The 25507-nt window shown below is 47.1% G+C and overlaps 10 protein-coding genes across 10 annotated transcripts; 3 read left to right on the forward strand and 7 right to left on the reverse strand.

Moving 5' to 3' along the window:
• Positions 1-976: 976 nt before the first annotated feature.
• Positions 977-2053, forward strand: N7457_009290 (uncharacterized protein; the record flags this gene model as incomplete). The annotated part of the gene is made up of 1 exon (XM_057180333.1): positions 977-2053. The coding sequence occupies one exon, from the start codon at positions 977-979 to the stop codon at positions 2051-2053; it is 1077 nt and encodes a 358-aa protein (XP_057028719.1).
• Positions 2054-2338: 285 nt separating this feature from the next.
• Positions 2339-3679, reverse strand: N7457_009291 (FAD-dependent oxidoreductase; the record flags this gene model as incomplete). The annotated part of the gene is made up of 5 exons (XM_057180334.1): positions 2339-2645; positions 2739-3142; positions 3210-3408; positions 3464-3583; positions 3651-3679. The coding sequence occupies 5 exons, from the start codon at positions 3677-3679 to the stop codon at positions 2339-2341; spliced, it is 1059 nt and encodes a 352-aa protein (XP_057028720.1).
• A 1800-nt stretch (positions 3680-5479) lies between these two features.
• N7457_009292 (uncharacterized protein) lies at positions 5480-5710 on the forward strand (the record flags this gene model as incomplete). Its single annotated transcript, XM_057180335.1, has 1 exon — positions 5480-5710. One exon carries the CDS (start codon positions 5480-5482, stop codon positions 5708-5710), a length of 231 nt encoding a protein of 76 aa, XP_057028721.1.
• Positions 5711-6623: 913 nt separating this feature from the next.
• Positions 6624-8191, reverse strand: N7457_009293 (class I SAM-dependent methyltransferase; the record flags this gene model as incomplete). Its single annotated transcript, XM_057180336.1, has 11 exons — positions 6624-6869; positions 6925-7279; positions 7342-7372; positions 7423-7448; positions 7501-7619; positions 7671-7706; positions 7759-7803; positions 7852-7858; positions 7911-7964; positions 8021-8055; positions 8147-8191. 11 exons carry the CDS (start codon positions 8189-8191, stop codon positions 6624-6626), a joined length of 999 nt encoding a protein of 332 aa, XP_057028722.1.
• Positions 8192-9404: 1213 nt separating this feature from the next.
• N7457_009294 (uncharacterized protein) lies at positions 9405-10253 on the reverse strand (the record flags this gene model as incomplete). The annotated part of the gene is made up of 2 exons (XM_057180337.1): positions 9405-10027; positions 10106-10253. 2 exons carry the CDS (start codon positions 10251-10253, stop codon positions 9405-9407), a joined length of 771 nt encoding a protein of 256 aa, XP_057028723.1.
• A 1518-nt stretch (positions 10254-11771) lies between these two features.
• N7457_009295 (putative FAD monooxygenase) lies at positions 11772-14014 on the reverse strand (the record flags this gene model as incomplete). Its single annotated transcript, XM_057180338.1, has 4 exons — positions 11772-12457; positions 12517-12753; positions 12807-13824; positions 13877-14014. 4 exons carry the CDS (start codon positions 14012-14014, stop codon positions 11772-11774), a joined length of 2079 nt encoding a protein of 692 aa, XP_057028724.1.
• Positions 14015-19123: 5109 nt separating this feature from the next.
• On the reverse strand, positions 19124-20500 carry N7457_009296 (putative erythromycin esterase; the record flags this gene model as incomplete). Its single annotated transcript, XM_057180339.1, has 1 exon — positions 19124-20500. One exon carries the CDS (start codon positions 20498-20500, stop codon positions 19124-19126), a length of 1377 nt encoding a protein of 458 aa, XP_057028725.1.
• A 383-nt stretch (positions 20501-20883) lies between these two features.
• On the forward strand, positions 20884-22165 carry N7457_009297 (uncharacterized protein; the record flags this gene model as incomplete). The annotated part of the gene is made up of 3 exons (XM_057180340.1): positions 20884-21724; positions 21784-22047; positions 22113-22165. 3 exons carry the CDS (start codon positions 20884-20886, stop codon positions 22163-22165), a joined length of 1158 nt encoding a protein of 385 aa, XP_057028726.1.
• Positions 22166-22354: 189 nt separating this feature from the next.
• N7457_009298 (putative inositol phospholipid biosynthesis protein Scs3) lies at positions 22355-23400 on the reverse strand (the record flags this gene model as incomplete). Its single annotated transcript, XM_057180341.1, has 2 exons — positions 22355-22456; positions 22522-23400. The coding sequence occupies 2 exons, from the start codon at positions 23398-23400 to the stop codon at positions 22355-22357; spliced, it is 981 nt and encodes a 326-aa protein (XP_057028727.1).
• A 604-nt stretch (positions 23401-24004) lies between these two features.
• On the reverse strand, positions 24005-25162 carry N7457_009299 (putative sarcosine oxidase; the record flags this gene model as incomplete). The annotated part of the gene is made up of 1 exon (XM_057180342.1): positions 24005-25162. One exon carries the CDS (start codon positions 25160-25162, stop codon positions 24005-24007), a length of 1158 nt encoding a protein of 385 aa, XP_057028728.1.
• Positions 25163-25507: the final 345 nt, after the last annotated feature.

Genomic DNA, 25507 nt, shown 5'->3' on the forward strand with positions numbered 1-25507 from the left:
TAGATATCAGCGATTTAGTCCTCCTTTTATAACTCACATTTATCATATATCTGAAGATAGCCTGGCTAATACTCTATGATATTCCGCGACTATCCCGCCGGAATTGACCTTATTCTGGACAAATCTGAGGTTATTTCACCGGCCAACGCCCTGGGGAATATTTCCATCAATCGCGCACGGCCATTAAGCATCCGGGGAAATGAGCATATGTCGGAGCCAGTACGGAGAACTTGCCCGGGAGATATCACGTCAAATCTGGAGGACTGATTTCCAAGGCGTTTTTCATGATGTAAGAGACGGGTGTAAGCACGTTTCCCTGTGGGCTGTGAGGCACAAAAGGAAGACAACTCCCGACCCTGCACGGAGCGCGTGGAATACGAGGTATCACCCTAACAACCCTTTGACTTTGGTCTGACCATTTCGTAAATCAAATGCCAGGGTTCGATCTTCGTCGGTGGCGCAGTGGAGGTCTAAATAGACCCTGAATCTAAGGTTCTGCCAACGTCAAGGGACATATTCTGCGCCAACTCTTCTGGATTAACTCCAACCCTATCACCTGCGACCTGATCGTTGATGTGCAATCTAAAAGAAGTGCGCAGCAACAAGGCTCCACGAAAGTAATTTGGCCCCCGTGTCAGCCAAATTTAGGGCCCCAAAACTGCGGAGCGGCCAATGAAATGCGCGGACGACGTTGGGGCCTCGCAACACACAGCCTGCCAACAGCCAACACAGCGAATATGGCGATGATCTGCTGGCGACTAGCAAAAAATAGTAATCTGCCAAGCTCAGCCCTCGAGACTATTTTGGCTTATATCGTAGTTGCAGGATGGGAGCTTATATACCTTGGTTAGGCAACGTTTTCTAGGTTCATAACTCAGCTGCACTCTATCGGGTTTGACACTCCAGTAGGGGCGTTTCTCACATATACCCAAAGCAAACTTCTTTTCTCTAAGTCAGATACTGTACCTGTCTCAAAATGACACCCACCGACCTCGTTAGTCGGCCAAAAGGCCAATGGAAACAGTCGACAGGGAAATGGCGGCGATCGACCAAGGACCTGGTCGGTCGTTCAACAGCCGTCTGGGATAATTCGAAGTATAACTACCATCAATCAACGATGGAAATGTGGCACAAATCAGCAGATACCTGGAATAATTCCAAGGATCGGTGCCAACAGTCAGCTAAATCGGTGCTTTATCGATCGGTGTTAAGATGGAACCAAACCGCGGATCAGTTACATCAAGTCGCGCGGATTGAAGACTCAAATGAACGAACGACCCAAGAGCCAACCGAGCTTCAGGTATCTCCGCCATCATCACGGCTATCACAATCATCACAATCACGATTCTACTCGCAGCTCTCCAACTCTCCGCAATCAACAAACCAATCGCCCAATACCGCAGCCGAGTTGCCCGCACCACCCAAGTCAATCAGTCCCTCCATCAAGCGATCCTCGCTATCTCCAGAGCAACAGATTATAGAGTTTTACGAGGCACTCATCCCAGTCAAATCACTGGTGGCGCAGACAAAAAAGACACGGGATGACAAGCAGAAATCTCTAGCCGAGATCGAGCTGGAATGGGTCAACTCAACCATCTCCGAGACCGAGCACGCTGTCGACAATTTATTTGCATTCATAGGGCCATTTTGGATCAATCAATGCAAGGAAACCCAAGTCAGCTCGCAAGACTGCAAAAGCTGGAGCCGCCGCAACTATCAGCGTGCCATGGAAAGGAAATCCCACATGCTCCTTTGCTACAGCAAAGTCGAGACGGTGTTGGGTCATCTCAAATCATTACAAGCGGTCTCAAGTCCTAAAGATGGCATAATTGTCGCTTCGTCTAGGAGTTTGTCGGTCGCTTCTATTACCACGGAGCTCTCATGTGATACGAAGGCCGTACCGGTGTTCGAGCTTCGATCTTTGCCCCCTGTGCCGACAATTATCGTGACACAATATGATGGAGATCGGGTCGATGGAACTTCCCCTGTTGCTGGAACTCCTCCTCCGAGCTATGAAGCAAGTAGAATGGATAACACAGAACAGTTACGTTGACCGATCGCATCACCGGGATGCCCAGAGAACTGGTTTCTAGGCTATGTGGCAACCTTTTTGTTTAGCAAATTATGACAGACTCGATACCCTCATGAATTATGAAGTCAGCATTTTTTTATATATGATGGATCGTGTGGTTTCCACCTTTCTTTGTTTGTACATATCCAAGCACTCTATTTTTCTATCTTGGCTCTAAATGCCCCTCAAAACTTACTTGAGAACAAAAGACACTACCGTGACTTCTTAAACTATTCGTCGAATTATTCAATCCTGGACGGTCTTTGTCTAAAGACGCGATTGCGTATCAAGACGTTTGATCTCGTCCGCCACAGTGTCGACTGCCTCAGCCGCCATTCCATATCCAGCCTGGAAGCCGGTTCCACCAGCACCGTAGTTATGGACAAGGATTCCCCGGCGTCCCTCAGCACCAACTTGCACACTTTCCTTGGCAACACGAGCACCTCCCTCGCGAGATGGACGTAGTCCAGCAAATGCGCCCAGGACCTCAGTCTCGTTGGAATCAAGAGCAGGAAGCAAAGCCTTCGTCCGCGACAGGATTGATTCTGTTTCTTCTCCAAAGGTATCCGGGGTGCTGTTGATAGCAATCAGTCACTGTCATATGTCATACCAATGAATAGCAGCAATGGACTATTAAAGGTTTGGACGTTGTGAAGATTCCACTTACGAGACATTCTTTTGCATGTATCCACCCAAGACCACATTTCCATTCGAGTACGGTCGAGGAATCACATAAGTCTCATAGTCCTTGCCGTGTCTCATAATATTCTGTTGAACGTGAGATGCTTTTACGAGCAGAATCTGGCCTCTGGTGGGGAAACATTTCGAGTCCTGAACTCCCTTCAACTCTCTCGCTGCGTTTCCGATGCAGTTAAATACCATCTTCGTATCCTTGCTGAGATAACCAGCCGAGACATGAGATATCTTTTTGCGAACGACGCGCACTCCATATTCTTGAGTGAGTTTTTGGTATAGATAGCGAATGTGCATTGGGGCATTGATCGTTACTGTGGTGAATTCAATTCCAAATTCAACACCCGCTGGCAGGTCCTGTGTGGGGATCTCCTTGAACTGCACCAGGTTAATATCAGTATACATATATATTTGACATTGAGGATAGAGATCATCCATTACTCACGTTTTTTAGGTACTCTGCCATGGATTCAATCTTTGAACGGGGTGGTAACTCATCCCAGTACTCGGTGGAAGAGGTCTCCTTGACAAACGCATTTTTACCATCCCTCGCTGCAAGATCGAGAAGATACGTGTATCCAAGCTTGTCCCATCGCAAGGCATTTGGATCACTTGCAGAAATCGCAGAGAAATTGGCGCCGGCCCTGCACTTTGGTCAGTCTTGGAGAATCTATATCGGCAAGTAAGTTTCCAACGGACCACGGTGAAGTATAATTCACAGACGTGTCTCCTGGAAGATGCTCTGCAATGACGGTCGTGTATTGGGCGTAACCCTTTTCGGCAAGAACGAGGGCTACATTCAACCCAATCACACCGGCTCTTGAAAAAAGCAGTCAATATCAGTATCAACAATGAAGTCTGAAGCAGTGGCGTGTTTCGTTCTTACCCGATAACCACTATAGACTCGTTTTTCATCTCGAATATTTCTCTTGACCTTGACTGACCTCTAGCTTCTTGCTTTTCTCTCTTTCTGTGATCTATTACATTTGAAATTCTTAAATATAGCTGCAAGCAAGGGCAGTCGATCAAAATGGTACGATATCAGCCCTATACCGCGGTAAAGTCCGCGGCCCACGGACCCATTGACAAGCTCCGATTGGCCGCATGGCCCGGAGGGGATAGGCGGTATCGCCAATAATTGGCCAATAAGCACAACGGCCAAAGAGCCCCTTCGCCAGCAGATTATCGTCGCGCAAGTTCACAGAGATTTTTCATTTGAGTAAAGATTGAGCTATTTGTTTTTGTTCCAGCAAATTGAAACAAATAAAATAGATAAGGACAAGAAATGATGGCCGTATTTGAACATTCGTTCAAAAGGGATCTCGTCTTATCTTTCAAGGAATGCTTCAGGGCGTAAGTGAGAAAATGAGATCAACTACTCATAGATTGCAAAGATAACATATTTAATGTTTTATATGCCATCCTGCTACAATATTCACAGCGAACCCGGTTTTCTATCATATGCTCTGGACGATAGGTAATGGGCCGGCGTGTGGACCATCGTTCCGAGATCGATCCACTCTGATATCAAGTTGCTGGGACCAAGACACGCCACATCGAATGCGTCAACCACTTGCTACGGACATGATACTTCGTACTTCGTACTCCGTATGCTGTGTTGACATGTTTATTCTCCGTAGCGAAGTCAACGCAGACAGCATAGCTTACCTGAATCGGTAGTCCGGTATTCGCAATATTGACGCTCAGAGGAAATTGGGATCTTCCCTTATTGCCACCCTCCATAGGGTTGAGAGAACAATTCCTCGCAGCTCAGCGATAAAACCAAAAACAAAGAGCGCATCGGGACCACATAGATTCTTGAGCCTAGATTGGAATGCGTCTAGAAGACGTGGCAAGCTAGTCGACTATTTGACGTAAAGTCTCGAATGCAAATTCTTCATCGACGAAAATAGCGCGTGGGGGCTGGGCCGCAAACGCGACGACCCGATGTCGAGTAAGGCGTCACCGCGATACGGGTTTCTTTGGTTTGTTTAAAATGGATCTTCCACATGTTATACGGAGTCCGCAGGGCTCCGTAGAGCGTCAGCATGATTGAAACAATAGCCCATTGACTCATTACCTGACAATGGTGTATGAGCGGGAAAAAAAGGAGCTGGTGTTTCATCGCCATAGTTGATACCGTTAGTGCCCGAGAGGCCCACAGGTCCACTTTGTATAGTTGCGACATAATTGTCTCCCCCTTCCCCTTTCCTTGCCTTCTCCTTTATCGCCCTGTCCGCTTGATCCGGAATGTGTGGTATGGAAGTATCGGAGTATGGTAATGCTTCTCTCAGTACTGCATGTCTCCGTATATCCCTCAATGTCTCATGAAGTAAATACCTCCAAATTCCCAATTTGCAAGAAAGACGGTAATTCGATATGGGGCACGAAAAGAAAAGTGGTCTAGACCTCCAAGACGCTAGACCGCGAACAGTGGGTAATCTCGATCATATACCTAATGTGGCAAGAATCAAACCAGATTTTTCATATTCGATACGCGATGAGCCAAAAAATGGCGCAGTGCAGTACTTTGTATGTCGGCGGACATATCTCGGCGGTGATTTTTCGGTGACCCATCGGTTCACAGTCGGTTCACAGTTTTAAAATAACCTTGACGCCATATCATCGTTTCTAGCTATTTGGATATAAAGCCCACACGATCGCCGTGCCAGAATCAAATCAGAAATCATAATTTTCACAAATCATTAATCCATTATGGCGGGTTTTATCCATTCACAAGAATCGTCACCTAAAACGAGCATTTCTCAATCTTCCTCTGTCGAGGACTTCCATTCTCACCATGAGTCACACGCTTCGCCTCTCCAGCGTCTGAAGAAACGGTGGAAGCACATTCAAAAGAAGTGGGGGCCTCTCATGGCTGCCAAAGAGAACTGGGATGACGAGTACACTTTCCCGTCGGGCCGATATGCTGGACAAGGGATATAACTTTCATCTTTAACTTCGACAATGGTGAGTCCACTATCTCGTGCTTTACATGGCGATCGCATCATGTTCTAACGTGAAGAATAGTACACGTTGTCCAGAACCTCCGGATGTTGTCATCCAAAACTAAGGAACGCCACTTGCCAATCATTCGATCTTTTGCGATCGTCCTACTATCAGATCGGACTGCCTTCAACACATCTTAGCTTTTTCTCACGATACCAACGAACACAACGAAAAACAGCGCTTTCTTCGGGGAAGCTCAGGCGGGGACTATTTTGCATCATGGCGTTATCCTTCTTTCGAGAGCCACAGTCTGGCAGTTTGGTGGACATCCTGGAGTATTGAAGATCGATGTACTTCCTCGAAGACCTATACTTCCTTTCTGTCTCCTCATCTCACTTTTGATATCCATATATCATATTAATATAATAGATAATAAATTCAGCTTCCTTGGATATTGGTCCAATCATCGATTTGCCCTTCATTTTGCTTGACAGGAGGGTATGTAAAGAGATGTAAATAAGTAGGAGGTGCAAATAGTACATTAGAAGTAGAAGTAGATGCAGGAAGTTGATCAATTTGATCTTTCTGGCCCAGCCCAAAATCTGACCGTCGCTTTCAAAGGATCGTATACCTAGACTGCATGTGTACTTCACATGTTGACACGATTCAAACCTAGTCACAGCGTAAACGAGAGGCAACAGAACAGAGAAATCAAGCTGAATTCCCAAACATATTCAAGTTCAAGCGCAAAGTTCTCTGTTCGTGTACCAACCTAACGCCTTGAAAGTGGAGTGCAACCTGATTATAATTTCCGAGGTCCGTGTCAGATGCTTAGCTCTAAATTTAGAACAAGGGTCAGGGAAGGTGACTTTAGGACATGAGTACCGTTTGCAGGTATTCACTTCGGTTCCTAATCCACAGAAGCTTCGGGCTTCTGTCCATAAACAACCCTCACTTTCGTGTACAGATGGTACGATGTATCCCGCAACTCTGTGCGAATTCCAGCCAACAGTCCCTCGATCTCAGCTCGGGTCCACCCAAGCACTCTCGTGAATAGTGCATATGTGTAGATAGGCATAGCCTCGAGCATGTTAAGCTGGTGATACCGTCCAAGCTCCTTGAGTTTGGGATCTTTTGGCCACGGACTTTGGGGCAGCTACTCGATAGTAAGCATGGGTGTGCTGTTGAGAAAGGAGTTGGGCGAAAAATACCTTGTAAACATCTTCTCTGACGTTGACGAAGCCGGCTTTTTTCATCCGATCCTTCCATGACGGTGCAGAGGCCATGTCTTTGCCGAAAACCTTGGCTGACTCGTGCATGTGTTTGATGGAAAGCATAAAATTCGTTGCGGCGAGGTGAGTACCGTCGTCTGAATAGGTGTTGGCCTCGAAGCTCGCCATTTCGAACCATCCATTGGGATTGAGGTTTTCGAGTGCCTGGTGAAAGAGACGATCGTGGTCGCGAATAGAGCCTTCTAATTCGCGCCCGTGGATGTAGTCAAACGGTTTGCTGTATGACCATGGTTCTTCAAAATCGTCAATCTCAAAACGGCAGTTCGGGGGTACCCTGAACGTATATCAGCGAGTGATCGTTATTTGACACAGCCACGGATTAGCAGCGGCTCTTACCATGATGGTTGGATAGCGCTCAGGTCAATTCCTGCTTTACTTAGTCGATATTGAGATTGAAAGGTAGATTTGTGCCCATACCAATCACTTCCGATTCTGGATTTAGACTATATTGCCCGTTAGGTGCTGGATCGAACCAAAGATTTAGGGAATACTTACTCGGCGTATTCAATTGCCCATAACCCGGTTCCTGTTCCGAGATCCAGTACTCTCTTTGGATTTTTGACTGGAGCCTGAAGCAATTCTCCTTTGAGGAGCATGAGATAGATGTGATGGCCCTGAAGTACGTTAGCGACATATCACGTTGCAATTAACATGTGAAAACTGACTAGATCAAGACGATCTTGTTCTCGTTCATCATTTGGCTGTTCGATCATTAGTCTCAGACAAAAATTACATATTGGCAGCAAGACATACCAGAACATATTCTCCTTCATGATATGAATGATATCGACGGCCATTCTTTGTCTGATTAGCACAATATGGCCATCAATTGCCGGTGCAACATACTTCATATCTGAATCTATTAGTAATCTTCGGGTACATAATCAGGCGCATTTAGTACATACTGGTAGTTCAACGCGCTTGATGTCAGACTTGTGGTGTAACTAGCATCGTCAAGGCTAAGTATCATTGTCAGCGGGATCGACTGGAGAACATCAAAATCACTGAAACTCACGAGTTAGTGTATGACGAGCTCCCATCGGAGTTGTACTATTAATATTAGTAAATTGATCAGATGTCACACCCCAAATGGAAGAGAAAATATATTAGACAAACAAAGATGATCTTTGGGGGCACTTACATCAGGCTCAATAGGCGTCGATTCGCTGCACGCGCTGGGAGACATGTTGAATAGTTCGGGCTGAGCCTATGAGGCCTAAACACGACCGCAGAGACGAGCCGTGTTCAGAGCAAAAGTTCAGAAGAAAAACAAAAAGCGAAAAGTGCAATAAGCACATGGAGTCTTGACCCCCTTATGACCCCTCTGGCTTCAAGGCAGTTATTAGCGTTCCAAATTGTCGGGTCCACCGCTACAACGTGGTTTGAAGACGGTTATTGCGCCGTCCTCCCGTTATAGCTGAAAGGATACCGCGGCAGGTATCTTTTACCCGGGCATGTTTTGCCCGGGCTTGGGGGGCTTTCAGGCATTATGCCAATGCCAGTGGCTAGGCAATTGTTAGCGTATTGATCGGTCTAGGATTAGCCCACTGTTGTGTGATGATCCGCAGAATCAGAAAGGGGCTGGTTGGTGTCCAATCAAGGGGGCGTATGGCAGTGAGAAACGGCGACACGAGCGGGCCAACTCCGTCTGGGCACACGCCCCATCTCCCCGCGAGCTTTTTTGGGGCCGTGACGAAGCCCCATTTAACCCAATACCTACCCCAGTTTGCAGCTGCATTTCTTTTTCCCTGGGAGATCTCACACTAGTGGGGTGAGAGGCTCCCCAGAACTCTGACCCAAATCAGGTTGGTCTGCAATAATCCTCCTTAAAGCGGGGCGTGCAAATGAATACCAAGTACTTTTTTTTTCACCCAGCCCTCTGGGCGCTCCATAATCCGTATTCATATCAGACAACTTGTGCAATTCGCTGCTAGTCGCACAACTATTTGTACCGTCGATCCCGACAGTCTGGTCGTTCGCCACTAAGTGGAGGTGAAGACTCCCTCTGTCAGGAATGTCGGGTCAGCCCGATTCTCAATCTTTTGGGAAGTTTGCTGGTGTGATCCAGCTTGCAGCCAGGCAGTTTGGCATTTATCACAAACAGCCCTGGAAGCACGGTTAACATTGTGTATCTTATTGAGCAAGGATGTATGTTGTAGGCTTCGGAGTTGGATTTCAACATGTCACGTGGTGAGGTCGACTCTATTCGCAAGTGAGGATGATCTATCCAAGTGAGAGCTGAACATTGAACACATACTATGTGGATACACTATGCATTGGTCACTCTACGTTAGATTTCCGATGAGATACTGTGAATCGGGTGCATATCAACGAGCCACCTTCTTCCCAGCTAGATTATTACCCACAACTGGATTTACACTCTTCTTTGCCATTGGAGATCATAGCCAAATCACCTTCTTTGCATCGAATCCTTTGGGCTCATCGGTCCATGGGAGTACATAACCTCGTTGATTACTCACAATTCGGATTCCACCCTCCTTGAATTCTGTTGAGTAATGCGTATGTCCAAACTCCCAGGTACGCACACCATTCCAGGGTTGAGACAAAAGATCGGTGCCAAATGCAGCGCTCCAAGGATTTTGCGCATGACCTGGGCTCGATGTACGGTGCATAGAGGGCGCATGGTGCGTCGCAATCAGGATTGACCGTTTAGAGTCTTTCGAAGGACTGGCTTTGTGCTGGTTTTGTATTGATTGGATCTCATCGCGTAACCAAGACCAATTGGATTGATGTGCCGCGTTGTGTTTATCAACAGTCCAGTCCTCGATTTTCTGGAAGCCTTGGATTTTGCAATGGACGATATCTTTGGATGATTCTGGGATGTGAGACCAAAGGGTACATCCTAGTACGGTGACGTTGGAGTCCGGGATATCATATCGTCGCTTGTGGAGCAAAATGAGTCGCCCGTTCAAGCATGGCTCCCGTTCAAGACATCTTGCAGTCTCGAGTACTGACTCGAAAGATCCTCCGTAGAACTCGTGGTTACCAAGGATAAGTAAAACTAACTCAAAGTGCCCCGTTTGTTAGTGCCCCGTTTGTTTTTGGAGAAAATCAAGGCATTGATCGTATTCTTCTATACGACCAATATCCCCAGCTAGTAACAGGTATTTTGAGGCGACAGGCACTTCGAACGTGAGGTACTGCTGGTTGACCTCCAAATGCAGGTCAGAGAGAGTCTGGAAGGAGACAGATGGCCGACTGGATAGACTCCGAATGACCTGAGCCATTGCTCTGTCCGATATTTTCTGGTGGTTGTTTATTCTTGGGGGGATCCGTCAACTTTTCCTTCTGTAATATCGACAAGGCCCTCGACAGTCTGAGTGTCCGCCAACACCGGCTCCGGTCAAGACATGATTGTAGAGACAAATGGGACGAAATATAGCCGTTGCACTATTGGTATCTCTCAGTATAACTTTCAGTGCAGTGCGAGCAAAGTATAGTTCCTGGTCGCTACCTAAATACCTGAGAGAATCGAATGCTGGCACCCCAAACGGACAAGGATCCAGTTCATAGCCTGGTTACTTGGAAGGAGCAGATAGTCATGGTCGGTGATAGAGCATAACTTTCATAAACAGACAACAGCATCCGATGTAGTGTAGGGGTTATCACTGCGCTCTTTCACAGCGCGAACCGGGGTTCGAATCCCCGCATCGGAGTTTCTTTTTTTGGTTTCTTTTTCTCTTTTTGGTCAACTGTATTGCAAGCTGCACGCGGTAACATTTTTTAATGGAAGATATTATTAGAAGGGGATGCGTGTTCAAATTTTGAAGAAGGTATGTATATTTCCAGCTACGTCTTCAGCAAAACTATATGTTGTACTTCCGCCTCAACTTCCGATCTATATTCACACGAGTCCATCAACAACACTTTAAACTCCACGCTATTAACGATTTGTAATTTATTGGTCTTGAGTCTTGACAGTTAGAAGATGATAACTCACTAAGCCTTACTTTTGAATATCACGTTAGTGACACATCTATTCTAGGTACGTACCTCTACCTCCTACCTGTACTCCGTACGGTAATCGAAAAAGAAAGCCCTTAGAATCTTAGAACTTCAGCGCTAAAAGCTACGATGAATATTTGAAATGCTCATAGTTATGAATACCGCAACTTTTAACAACAACATCCGATGTAGTGTAGGGGTTATCACTGCGCTCTTTCACAGCGCGAACCGGGGTTCGAATCCCCGCATCGGAGTTCTCTTTTTGCATGTTTCAGATAGCTTGCCATAACAATCTTTATTTTTTTGCACCCTTCATTTCATATCCGAAATAGTTCGGATCAAAGGGAAATCCCGAGGGACAGGAAGACATTCGACCGTTGACATGTTATACACACTATATACCTACAGTTGAATGATCTAGGGTCATTCTTGCCCCAGAGGTGGAACTACGGGAAACTGCAACTCGAGCTATTCGATACGTACATAGATAAACAAAAGGGCAAACGGAGAAACCGGAAGATGGGGGGTTGAGAGTCTTAAACTGAGATGCCTGCCTTGTTTGCATATTTCCTGGTCGAGCATTCAGAACATTAAAAGGTCGAGACGCCCAGATGACCTCAGTCTCGCTGAAGCAAACTATAGGTGAAGACATTATCTAGAATGCAGATACATGAACTGTACAAGAAAATAAAGGGGGTGGAAAGAAAAAGAAAAAGAGAAAGGGAACTACAAGTATACCAGTTTAGATGAATTGAGATATTGCTGAAAGAACTTTAATTCAAGGTAATGATGACAGGCTATTATAGTTGCGTGGTAGTAATTGCGACCCCAGAATCCACAGATCCTGACTTTCCAGCCACCTGCTGTTTCATAAAGCCAGCAAAGAATCGTGACATCTGCTCGTAATCATCCACCTCACCAATCCAACTGATGTACTGATCAGGGCGAATGATGACACTGCAACCGCGACCCGTATCAATGCCATAGTTGGCATAAGCCTGGCCATGTCCCTCATGGTAAGACTCCTCGTCGACGTGGACCTTCCAATAATCCCATCCCTGGTCACCGTGGAGGGGGTGGAACGCATCCGGAAGATCAAGAAGCTCAATGTCCCTTCGTGGACCGGAGTGAACAGTCAGGACCTCAATCACGCTATCGATGGGCTTGCCTGGTGGTGTGAATCGGCGAATGAAAGAGTCGGGTGCTCCCAAATCTGCACCCAACTTCTCGTAGCGCTGCATATTAATAGTTTCGGTGAGTTTTCCAGGGAAAACAATCACGCGCCAGCGCCCGTTGCTCTTCAATAGTTCTTGCAGGTGCCATGGACGTGCATCAGCGTGGTTCAAGACCTTGAAACTAGGAATGCGCTTGCCGATGTCAAGCTTTGTGGCCAGCTGTGGGTTGCTGATGGCTTGCTTCGATGTGTTGCTCTTCTCTGTGATATCATTTGCCTTTGCAACAATGACACTAGCATCGTAGTTGACAGCTATAGAGTTTGAGGTCAGTTCTGAGAGTATTTCTAAAATAAATGGAAAAAAAACTTACCGGTGCCACTTGCAAACTCATTTCCTTTTTCGAATGCCTTCTTGAACTCACCCATGCTGACTCCCTCTTCATCCATGATATCCTTGGCTGGACGTCCAGAGAAGAGCCGAGAGAATTTTTGATCGAAAGCAATCAGTTGCTGTGCGATCAACTTTCTCTCCGACTCGTATGTCTGGAGAATTGAGGGATCGCTGACGCCGTTGACCACATGTGCGATCTTCCATCCTAGGTTATATGCTATTCAAATGGTGAGGATAAATCCAAGGCACATCAAAGCTCGGAGAACTTACTATCTTGCATACTGACGTTCATACCCTGTCCGGCCTTGGGAGAGTGTGTGTGGACAGCATCGCCTGCCAGGAAGACACGATCGCGCAGCGAGAAGTTATCGCCCACTCGCTGGCCAATCTGGTAGGCGGTCCACCAGTCACAGTAGGCATAATCAAGTTTATATGGGTGCAAGATGCGCTGGGCAGATTGCAGGATGATCTCCGGGGTGATCCAAGATCGGTCAGCCTTGGCACCACTCTTCTGATAACTTGTTGACTGGAGCTGGATATATAGTCGGACAAGTTTGTTCTCGCGAGGAATGACCATCACACTACCCGCATTAGCGGAGTGGATAGCGCATCGGTGGCGGATATCGGGGAAGTCTGTGATGGGAATAATATCGAGCACACCCCAGATGTAATCCGTGGAGTCACCTTCTAAGCTGGAGCCAATCTGACGACGCACCCAAGAATGGGCGCCATCACAGCCCACCATGAATTTAGCCTTGACGATCTCCATTTCATTGGCGTGATTAGTGGCCTCTGCCCGCCGAATAAGCTCATCGGTGTCATCGGCAGCCAAGTTGCTCCTGAATAATCCATCCTCGATCTCTGTCTGTTGACCATCAGAGGTCTTCTGGTGCTCATGTCGTTGTTGGGGTGTGGCTTCCTCCTCAGATAGGGTGCGAAGCATAACACTGATAGGGTAGTCTTCGAAGTCGGCTGCTTTGGCCTCGTCGAAGTCAAAAGATGTGGGCAATATACCACGCTCAACGCGGATATCACTGTGTGCCTTGATTGAATCGAGGAAGAACTGCTCGATGCGACCCTGGTGAAGTACAACCTGCTGGAAGCGACTGATTCCAGGAATGGTGTCGGGAATCCGGTCGGATCGCTGGATTCTGCCACTCTCGTCGGGATTCCAAAGGCAGATCTCGAGCATATGGTTTGCCTCGCTCCAAGCACGCTGGGCGAAACCGAAGGAATCCAAGATCTCGAGAGTACGACATTGCAGGCCGTCCGCCTGGCCATTGTAAACCTGCATCAGAGTCAGTTTGTATCGTGGTGCTGATCTCCGCACCAGAATTTACCTTTGAGCCACGCTTATCCACGATGCGAGTCTTGACTCCGCAGCGACTTAGCCAGTTGGCCAGCATCAGCCCAGCGGGCCCAGCACCGACAATGAGGACATCCACATAGTCCTCTTTAGTTGGGATTGTACCTGGCATATTGAGATTTGTTTTGCACGTATGACTTTGAGATGGGAAACACAAGTATCATGTTCGAGAATATCGTGGCTTCTTATATACTTTAGTTCAACATTTTTAGGTCCAAGTCTGGACCGAGGACATCGGAGATTGTGGGGTAGGTGTTTCTCCAGATTACCCCAGAAGAAGGGATGTGCAGCGAGGCTTCACATGATAGGTTGACTGGCGTTCCGAAATGGAAGGCTTCGGACCCGAAGGCTTTGGGGCTGCCAACTTGATCGAGCTTCCGATCGGAAGATTGTTTACTCCGGACGCCTCTCTTTCATTTGCTCTGTTTTTTCTCCCTGCTGGGATTGAATAGAATACCCTTTTTGCGGGGATTCACCAATTCCACTGCAGACTCATTCCTACTGTCGCGTATTCAACATCCAAATGTCTTCCTCGCCAAGGCTAAGGTTTGATTCAGGGCTACGGGGGTTCGGATTCGGATGACCATTTCGGAAGTTGTTTGTACGGTCAACCACGGTCCACACGTGTACGGAGTACGGAGTACACGTAAGTCACCGGACTAGTGGACCTAGGTATGTACCTTATCTAGGTACATGGTACCTCTCGCCGTGGATATGATCGGCCCGTCAAGTAAGCAGGTCTTGATAGAATACGTACTTTTCTCACCCCATCCTCGATCTGATGTCGGATGCTACTGAAGATTCCAACTAAGCATTCTTTCTTCTGGCAACACGGGAGTGCCAGAAAATTGAAGCGTTCCTGACGATTCTCTTCTCGGAGTTAGCTGCACATATATCTTGTCTGTGCGCCAAATCCATGGCTTGAGGGTTTCGCTCCTGGCCTGTCCTGTCCTCGCATTGTCTTCTACCACGCTGTTCTCGTGTGAATTCCTGAACCCTCTCAAAATCCTGGACTTACAAATAGAATCTGTATTAAGAAAAGATAGATTACCCGAAAATCATCTCATTGGGTCTAATAGTAACAAATCGGCCTAAAATTGTCCAATGTAGATGACTGCTACGTTCATGAAACGACATTGGCAACGGGCTCCTTCGAATTTGCAAAGGCGTCGATGCTCTACTTGGAACCCCATCATACCTCACACTGTCGGACATCTGAGATTGTGACTCATTTCTATAGAATGTCACTAGTTCAATCTTTCTCGCCTTATATTTTCCGGTCCCTTTCTTCGCTTCCATCCTTTTCGTTCTATCGTTTCCCTTGTGACGTTGCGATAATAGCGATTTCGAAGGTATAACTTTCATGGTGATTGTGTAGCATCTTTATATATGCATATGCTGGAGAACATAATATCTCTTGGGGCGGTACCTCAGTTGGGAGAGGGCTCGACTGAAGTTCGAGAGGTCGCCGGTTCGATCCCGGCTCGCCCCATTACTTTTTTGTTTTTGTTTTATTCTTCTTTGACACGAACACAATTCCTACTTTTTTTATATTAAGACCTAGGTGGCCGGCCGACATACACGTACGTTCTTTTCGAGCTATCAGCTGAACTAGGTTGTTAGTAATAATGGGGAACCTTAAGGAGAGAACCAAAACTAGGTACATGTATATACGTGTATGTATATTTATATCATATCTACCCTTTTATACATGTATGTACCGGATTGGTGTCACTCGATTACCATATATATATTTGGAAATGGCATGTGTCCCCAGCGTTGGGACTTGTCAACGCTACCCCCGTTTTGACTATTCGGCAGAATGCTGCTCTTAGGTACATACATGTAGCCTGCCGGAAGCCCGGAACGCCGGCACAAAAATCATAATTAGTACCATAGCTGCAGATATCATTGAGATCTCTAGACAATTCTATACCACCCAGAGAGATCCCTCCTTCCATGCAAACTCAGTATTATAGAGATTTATCGATCGAGTTATTGTTGAAACTACACATGCTATATCCACACATGCTATATCATATACCTTGTATCGTCAACACGAGCCATACGGACACCTTATTTCCAGGCCTCGAAACACACCCGATCCCCCATAGCCTCCGGGCCAGGCAACTGCAACACACGGGGATACATACAGATATTCATACGAAGTGCGTACACAAAAAGCAGGTGCAATTTTACTTTTTTTTTTTTTCTCACCGGAGGATCGTATTTCATCTCGAATTGAACTGCATTCCCATCTAGACGGCCTTGGATTGTGACTAGAGCCGAGTAGCTAGATTCCATGATTTCATACGTAGTCGAAGGAGGGACCTGGAGATGAATATGCACTCGATACCAATGCTCCGAAGATTAGACATCATCTCAATGGATCCTAACACACTGCATTCGTAGCAATTCCCAGCCAGAACTTTGGCTAACCACTTCTCACATGCTCCCACACAGACCAAATTATATATTTTATAATAAGCACTGTGCTCCCTAGGCACTAACTCTCTCTCTCTTTTTGTTTGGACTGCCTGGAGAAACCCCTAAAACCGAGACAAAGTTGATTGGAGGGAGCCTAGAGGCTTCACGATGCAAGTATCTTGGAATATTCATTTGAAAAAGTGTTATAGGCTTATATAGCCATATGTTGCAAACAAAACATATACCATGGGGCGGTACCTCAGTTGGGAGAGGGCTCGACTGAAGTTCGAGAGGTCGCCGGTTCGATCCCGGCTCGCCCCATTACTTTTTGTTTTTATCTTCTTCGCCCCTCCACGTTGTAAGAAATTAGAAAACCAATCTTTTTTTTATATCACTGTCACGACCCTGGCATGCGGTGTGCACTGAAGCCATTGGCTACGGAATACATGTATCCCAACAAAATAGATACTCACCAAAGCCGAATAGACTGCAGCTCACGTTCCATCGAAGAGCTAGGTCATTTTCTACCTAGCTATCTGCTGAGCTGGTGTCAACATTTTGTAAGTTACTTACTTCTGATGAAAATTTTCCGAACACACCAGATGACCCGGTGTTGGAAGCTTGCCAGTGAAATTTTTGGACTTTATCTTATGTGCCGCCTCGTTGGAGCTGCCCAACTCGACAAGAGAGGCCTCGAAGTTGATGTCATATACCTCCCTGCTAGAGTTGTCATTTTTAATCTCTGTACATGTATGTGGTACCGCTTTCTCTCCTATCTCCCTATACCCTCGAGCGTCATATCCAAGGGGTTGTTCTATATACCGGATTAATGATCTTGTCGGACTAGACGAGGTTGGGTTTGTAGAAGGTGCATTCGTGTATACAAAGCACGTCAAGTCAGCAGATGTATAGGCGTATATCGCTCAAGCTGGGGCTGAGACTTCTGTACAAAAGATCGAAAAGGACCAGTCACCCTCAACCACCGATGGTCTTATAGTGACCTGCTGGCTGCTATGACGGATGGTCTTAAAGGTCGGTTTATCGCTTGAATGACACCCTATCATACCAGAAAATGACATTTCCGAGATAAAAATAGCTTTCATATTCGACAACGCGAAGTAATTATGATTTAAACGAAAAATTAGGGCCAACGTGCCAATTCCGACAATCATGAATCATGAGAAAAATTCCAGGTGATTTTTCTGGGCATCGCTTAGAGCAGATCGTTAATCGTTACCATCTGCATATAAAAACGATATTTGATTTACAAAGGATCGGTGTTGAGCATAGAAGCGGGCGAGTCGCGGAGATGGGGCTAGATATTTAAGGTAGTCTCCAACTTTAGCAAGTGAGGAACTGCATAACTTGAGCTGGTAGGCTCGATAGTCGAGAATGTGATGGCTTGTCTTGAATTGAAACCTCAAATGACTATGAGTGAGCCATGTTTCTTCTCATGCTAAATATATGCCCAGTGTAGTTTTCATTCAGAGCATTGTCGGTATTGTTTCAATGATAGACAGATCAAATTCCCTCCTCGTCATCTCCCCCGTTGGCCCCTGCTGCTGGTGCCAACCTGATATTCCAGCCTGGTAAAATTCATGTAGTAGATCTTTCTCCTCCACCATAGATGACTGGTCGATCCGTGAGTTAGCGCGAACCCCACGGCATGCCCTGCTCATCTATTTGAACACATCTATACGAGTGAGTAACAGTATATGACCTATTAATGAAATCTTTGTTTTTCTATGGGCGACACATCTCGCAGGGGTATAAATCGGCAGGCGATCATCTTCCTTTGCAGTGCTCGCTCGCTTCACACAGAATCATCATCTAACCCGGTGAAGGAGGAATACGAGAGCAGGAGAGATATCTCATTACGATATCGAATGTGCTGCCGAGATTGCGGGCTTAGAAATAACTGGACTGTATGCTTAAACTTGGATACGGTCAGTATCTTTACGGGATCATACACCTGTATAGTCCGGATTACCTAAAGAAAGGCCTGTTGAAGTTTGTCATATGGCCCTCCTGTGTAAGGTTGGTCTATATTCCTTCTTTCTTGGCCAAAAGAGTGTGATTTCCCAAGTCAGCCATTGGAGTGTAAATCTCCGTCGAACTTCTCTTTTTTCCGTTGATTGTTTCACAATATTCCGAAGGTTATTTATCTTAAAGGACAAATTTCTAATCGATACAGAGTGTTGTTTATGTGCACAGTGAATACAGTGGTGGGGGGATCTGCATTTGTACCTCTAGTATACGAACAGATCACTTCCACGCTTCAACTCACCATCAAATACCAAAAAAAACAAAAAGATAAGAGACCAATGGGGCGAGCCGGGATCGAACCGGCGACCTCTCGAACTTCAGTCGAGCCCTCTCCCAACTGAGGTACCGCCCCACTTGTATGTTCGAGTTGCTCTATATGGCTAAATGAGTGAGCCGAAAGTTGTAGAGCCCGTAGCCCGGGAGACACCGCCCGGGAGGATAGCCAGTGTAATCAATAGCAAACAATAACTTCCACGGTTCAAGACCTGTTCCTCTTATTGGAATAGTATGGGAGAAAGAGAACTGAGTTGCTTTTTATAGATAAGAGTACCTTCATATGCTGCCACTAAAAAAGGCTGGATACAGCTACAAATGGAGACGGATACACAGTTGATAATCACCTCAGTAACCTGGTTTACCAAAACCAGACCCAACGAATGAAAACATTAAATACAGGAGATGAATGGGGAGGACAGAAAAGAAAGAACAGGCTGTTTTTGGGAAAAAAGAAATCGAAAGTAGTAGATATTCAGAGCCCAAAAGGATAGGTCTCGCCCTGTCCAAGTGGAGTGTCGGGCTGAATGACTTCCAAGGGTTTGACAGCCTGAGTCTTATCAAACCAAATATAACCATCAAATTGCTTGTGAATGAATGCTTGTGAGTAATGAGAAGCGCGCTCGGTATCAGGCCGGTAGATAACACCAATGAAGCGCTGGAGCCGTTGTTCATCAGCGAGAGCAGAGCGTAGAGTGGGATCTATATGTTCTTTGCGCAAGTCAAGAATGAAACTTGGCACTCCAGTGTTATGAGCGACAATTTCCCAACTATCATCTCTGGATGGACGAACGGACATGACCTCCATGTCATCGTCCCACTCGTGGGCAGCTGCGACAGTGCCAGTGTGAGTTCCACAACCGAGAATCGTCACATTCTCGCGGCCTAGTCGCTCACGACATAGTTGACCGATGTTGAGTTCCTTGCGGCGATAGCCCATGCTCGTATAGCGAGCATCTCCGACGTGAGAATTGTGTGCCCACACGATGGCTTTCTGTCCCTCCTTGTGCTTCAACATGCGTTCCAAAGTTTCAAACATGTGCATGTCGCGCAGATTCCATGAACTTGCTGAGCTGTAGTACATGGCTTTGTAATACTTCTCAGCATCACGAACCAAGTGGGCATTTTGCTCGCTACTGTGGATATCCTCGCCATCTTGCAAGTTGCGTTCTGCATACTCGAGCCGTCGCTCCAAGAGATCTCCGAGCATCTTTATTACTGGGCGTTCGCAATCTTCCATGCCGCGGAGAGATGCCAGCCCATATGATGTGGGATCATCCACCCAGGGCTCCAGGCATCCATACCGCTGGCGCGCCTGCTTGCCTGCCTGTGGGTCTACACGATCCAGGTAGTCGATCACAGCACGGATCGAAGCGCCCATGCTGTATAGATCCAGTCCATAGAACCCGGCTCTTTGCTCTAGTGGGAGCTGTTGGTTTCGATCCCGCATCCACTCAACTAGCTGTTGCATTTCGGCATTTCTCCACATCCAGGTAGGAAATCGCTTGAAGGGCTCGTATCCTTTCGCGGTTCCTCCAATCTGTGCCTTGGGGCCTGGTCGCAAGCGCACGTATCGGTCAATGGCCTCTGCATCCGGCCAATCTGCCTCAACAGCGACCATGGTATATCCATGTCGCTCGATGAGTCGCTTCGTAATCTCTGCGCGTGCGGAATAGAATTCAGATGTTCCGTGACTACCATCACCCAGAAGAATCACTTGTTTACCCGCAAAGGCATCGAAGTGGGACGCGAAAGCTTTGTCTTTGATCGCAGGCAGTGGGTGCACCGCCCTGTTGAAGAGTTCTTGTAGATGAGACATCCTGTTTGTTCGGAAAAGAGACGCCAAGCGCATTGAATGGATAAGTTGGGGTTGGGGATATCTTCACGAAGTATATCTCCCACAGGTGAATACTTTGAGCATCAAGAAGCCGAGGATTACACACGGAGTTTTTCATCTTCCTTCCTCAACACATTTCGCCTCTCTTTTGACGGGAATATTCCTAGCGAATTATTTACATTCCGAAAACTGAACAGTCATTATGACTTCATTTTTGGAGGCAACATCACAACGCCCGGATCCTGATAACATTCGAATAAATGACATTTGAAGATAAAAGTCAATATCAAATGCAAGTGTCCAAGTCGCTATTGTTCAAACCCACGACTAGACAAATAGTGATTCCAATCACTAATTATACATATGCTCCATTTGTCTTCAAACGACACACATCGAAAATGGCTCTCCCAATCAGCAGCCCATCACCCCGTCTAGATCGCTTCGGACAAGCCATGCAATCTGTTTACGGAAGTTTCACCAGCATCGAGAATCCAAAAGACTGGACCCCACCGCCAAGATCGGGCGGCCATCGGGGACGTTACCTATGGACAGATGCATTTGGGGTTATCAACTTTCTCACAATGCATAACGAGTATAAAAGATCGGGCAACGAGGATTTTGGCGATGACCGGTACCTAGTGCTGGCCAGCCGTTTGGTCGAGACCGTCCATGAAATTCTTGGTAAAACGCGAGACGGCCGCTCAAGGCTACGAGGAGCAACAGACGCGAACCCATTAGCCGGTGGATTGAGGATCGGCAAGACAGATGCTCGCGGTCCAGACGCTGATGGGCAATATCATCATTACCTAACGGTGTGGATGTTTGCATTGAACAGGATGACCAGAGCATCTGGGGATATGAAGTACAATAGGCAAGCTATAGAGCTGGCAAAAGCGATCCATCCGAGGTTTTTCATTGATCGTGCGGCACCTCGGCCGAGAATGATTTGGAAGATGAGCATGGATCTCTCGGAACCAATGGTCAAATCCGAGGGCAATCTTGATCCGATTGATGGTTATGTTGTTTTCCGACTCCTACAGGCTACAGCCATCGAAGCAGGCGATGGCGCAGTCTTGACCGAGGAAATTGACGACTACAAACGCACAATGGAGCGCAAAGGAGAGCATTTTGTTTCAAGTGATCCTCTGGATTTAGGGATGACTTTGTGGACAGCACATTGGTTTTCCGAGCGAGAGAACTGGGCTGCTGAGCTAGCTGGGAAATGTTTCGAGCAAATATGTGAGTGATCTTGTAGCGATGGAGATGGGGTAAAGAATCAAGCTGACCGATGAGCTTAGACAATCTGTTTGAGATCAATCGATATTTGGAGCGTAATATTAGGTACCGATTGGCCTTTCGTGAGTTCGGTACTTCCATGGGCATTCAATGCCAATCCGAAGTGAGCGTGGAAAAAGAGCGCTCAGTGGATTTGAAATGCTATTCTGATGCCATCATTGCTGCTTGGGACCCGTATATGCACCTGGCCATATCTGATGATTTGACACCAGAGGATTTGAGGCCTATAACGCGAGTGATGTATGCATCGGCGTTGATCCCAGGGGGTAAGTCAAGTTGACATGATTCTGCGATATTCTCAGGATGTTAACATTGAAATCTTCGATTCCAGCATTTCGAGCCGGGTTTTTGGGCCAGGAACCAGCGGTATCGCTCGAAGGATGAACTTCTTTCAGATATCTGGCGCAGCATCGTTGCGCATCGTTTCTGAACAGGGACATTTGTTCGTAGTTTCAAGATTAGAATGAAGACGAGAAGCGCGCTTCCTTTTTGTCTAAAACAACGCAATCTATCATTATAAACTAGCTCACTCACAGATACCAAGAAATTGGTCTCAAGTAATAAAACAAGTGTCTACACCCCTGGAAGTCCAATCACGTCCCTCAATGATGTCACCCATCTTGGAAGTATATAGATGGCATACAGAGCACTCAAAGCGATGCATAGGCCAGACCACTGAAAATATAAGGTTAGCCTAAACATATTTACCTTGACAGGATTGGGCGCAGGAAAACACATACCTTTTCGAGCCATGTATGGAACCAAATCGCGGTCATGAAGAGCATCCACCAATCCAAGCCCACCACAGCCCAAACAAGACGGAGTGACCACGTCTTTGCGAATCCATTAGGTTCTGCCAGCCCGACTGCTGGTGTACTATCGGCATCACTAGCCTTGCGCTCACGTCCAGCGTCTCCAGGAGGACTAAAATGAGACAAAAATGCGGGTGCGCTAGCTCCAACAGCCTCGAATGTCAGAAGTCCCGTGGCTAGAACTAGCATGAGGACATGCCCGCTAATATCATGTCCGCCTTGCCAAGCACCACCGGCAGCCTTGCATGTCGTAGCTGTGAACAGTGTTTCCAGATCGCTGGGGTCGCCGTGTCCAGCGGCCATTCTCCCGACTTCCTCAAAAGCCTGTTCGCATTTTCCGCCCGTCGCCACAAAACCGCGATCGATTATCGCCGGGCCAAAGAACCATTGTGTTGCAAGATACCATACTGTTGTCACGAGTGCGTAGCGCAGGATGGCTTGAAGCGTGCGCCGGAAGCGTGTTGCTTGGTGCGAGGAGGATGTCTGACTTGGGGCGTATAGGGGTTGGAAAATAAGAAGAGACACAAAGGCAGCTGTTGTCCATAGCCATCCAATTTTCACGAAGTAGATGTTGAAGACATTATTCTTCCGAGCGAAGTAGTTGACAGGGCTTTCGGATAGATGTAGGTCTGCGGCCAGTGAGGGGGCGAGAGGGCTGGTTGAGTGTATGGAAGGGCCGGACAAATCTCTAGAAGAGCGCGCTGTGGGTGAGATAATTGAGAACAGGGATCCGAGTAATAATGTTGCTGGGTATATGAGGAGAACAGCCGCAGGGGGGACGGCAGGTCGCGACGTGGCTGCGGCCATGGTCGCAAGCACAGGTTAGGATTTGAGCAGAGGAAAAAAAGGTGATAACTTGTAAGATAGGCAGAGCAGGTTCACCCAGAGATTCAAACAGGAGCATAGAGCATATTAGTTGCAATTGAGGAAGTCAAAGCAGGTTCAGTTTACGACAGGTGACCTGGACAGATGACATCAGGGTTTGCCGAGGCTGCTCCGTTGATGCCTCAGGCGCAAATTATCTACAGGCAACACTACATGCATGTTGTATGTACATGTACATACTCACTCAACCCTGAACCATTGGATATAAGACACAGGCAAAGTAATGATAAGATGCTTGTTGAATATGGGCTTTTTTTTTTTGCAATCTATTTTACAGTTCACATGCGGTTTTGAGTCTATTCAGCAAGACCTTCCGGGAGGTGAATCACAGTCCTTGGCGATGATTTTAAGATTAGGGACTCAGAGTCAGCAAAATGCTTTTATGGGAACAAACTAGCACTGGAAGCAAGACTAGATCTGAACTGCCAAGAGACCTATTCAAATCTGTATGACGTAGTCTTGATTCATTCCAGTAGGAACGTCATGTTTAATACAAAAAGGCTAGACGCGCAGTATTACAGATATCTTAGAGCTTGGTAGTAGAAGTAGGACTCTGCGGAATACCAAACTTCGAAATATCCTCAGTACTCTTCCCATCAATGGCCAACTCCGCGAGAACACGGCCGAAGGCCGGTGCGAATTTGAATGCATGGGCAGCCCCCAGACCAACAATGATATCTTGATGGTTCTCCAATGGGCTGATAATAAATTGCCGATCTGGAGTAATGGTATATTGGCAGGTAATAGTGCGAAGCGGCTGGCGACCCCTGTCGGGCATGAACTTGCCCATGAACGAACAAAGCTCCTCCAGCAACTCAGGTGAGTGTACATAAGTACGTTGCTCGGGCGTCATGAAGTTGTTTGAGGTATCGCGAGCAACCTTGATAGTTGGCTCACCATAAGTTGGAAATCCATAGAAAGTCTCATTCTGTCTGCCACCCCAGATCCACACAGGGGAACGGCTGGGTTCCCAATCTTGGGGGTGTGTCGGTTTGAAGTATGTCACTTGCTCTTGCATGACGGTCAGGGGAATATGTTCGCCAAGTGGAGCAAGAAGCTTGTTCGTCCAGGCATCTGTGGCGAGGATAACTTTGGATGCGTGGAAGCGTCCCTTGGATGTCTCGATCACGACACCTGTGCCAGATCTCTTTGGCGTCACGCAGTCCACCCGCGTGTTCTCCTTCAACACTGCACCGTGCGTCCTTGCCAGAGCTTGCATAGCGAGGACTGATTTGGCGGCATGAGCCATGCCGGTATCGGCTGTATATACCGTTTCAACCGTGTCCGCGATGTCGAATTGCGGCCAACGTTTTTTGACCTCCTTGGAATCCAGAAGCTCATAAGGCACATTTTTGGCAGCCAAGCTGTTCGTGAAATCGATTCTTGGAGTGGTTGTGTCCTTGGGGAAAAACATCACCCCGCCGGTTATCGTCAAGAGCTTCTGGTCTGTAGCCCTTTCCAGATCGGCCCAGTCCTTGTATGCAGATTGGGCCAGAGAGACGTATTCGGGTGTCGCATTTGCTGTTCTGACAATTCGAGAGGTATCGTGCGAGGCTCCGTGCACATGGCCCAGCTCGAATTGCTCAAATGCGACGACTTTCTTGCCTCTCAGCGCGGCCTGGTACGCAGCTGCGCTTCCAATCACACCAAGTCCAACAACTGCAACGTCAAAGTGTTCCGTCATTTTTGAGGAATGTGTTGTGTATCCCAGGTGAGTTTCTTGTGATATATTTCTTGATTTTTGAGGTCGTGAGATCGTCTCTATTTATGCTCTCGGTGGATGGTGATCTATAACCGGGGAGGACGGGGTACAGTCCGCTCACGTGGCATCTCCCCTCTTCAACTGAAGACGTGCAACATAAACAATCCACCTGGGCAGTCAGCTCGAATGGAAGTGGGCCCGGGGAGTAACGGTCTCAACGTTTAGTCGAGTGCTGGTGTGTCGAAGCGGTATCTTCTCCACTCATCTTTCATCACGCAATCGAGTCCTTCGAGAGGCTTTCATTTCGGCCTGCAGTTTTATATTGTA

The sequence above is a fragment of the Penicillium paradoxum genome (assembly GCF_028828445.1).
Source record: "Penicillium paradoxum strain IBT 22861 chromosome Unknown utg000007l_segment0_segment0, whole genome shotgun sequence".
NCBI classification, from domain to species: domain Eukaryota; kingdom Fungi; phylum Ascomycota; class Eurotiomycetes; order Eurotiales; family Aspergillaceae; genus Penicillium; species Penicillium paradoxum.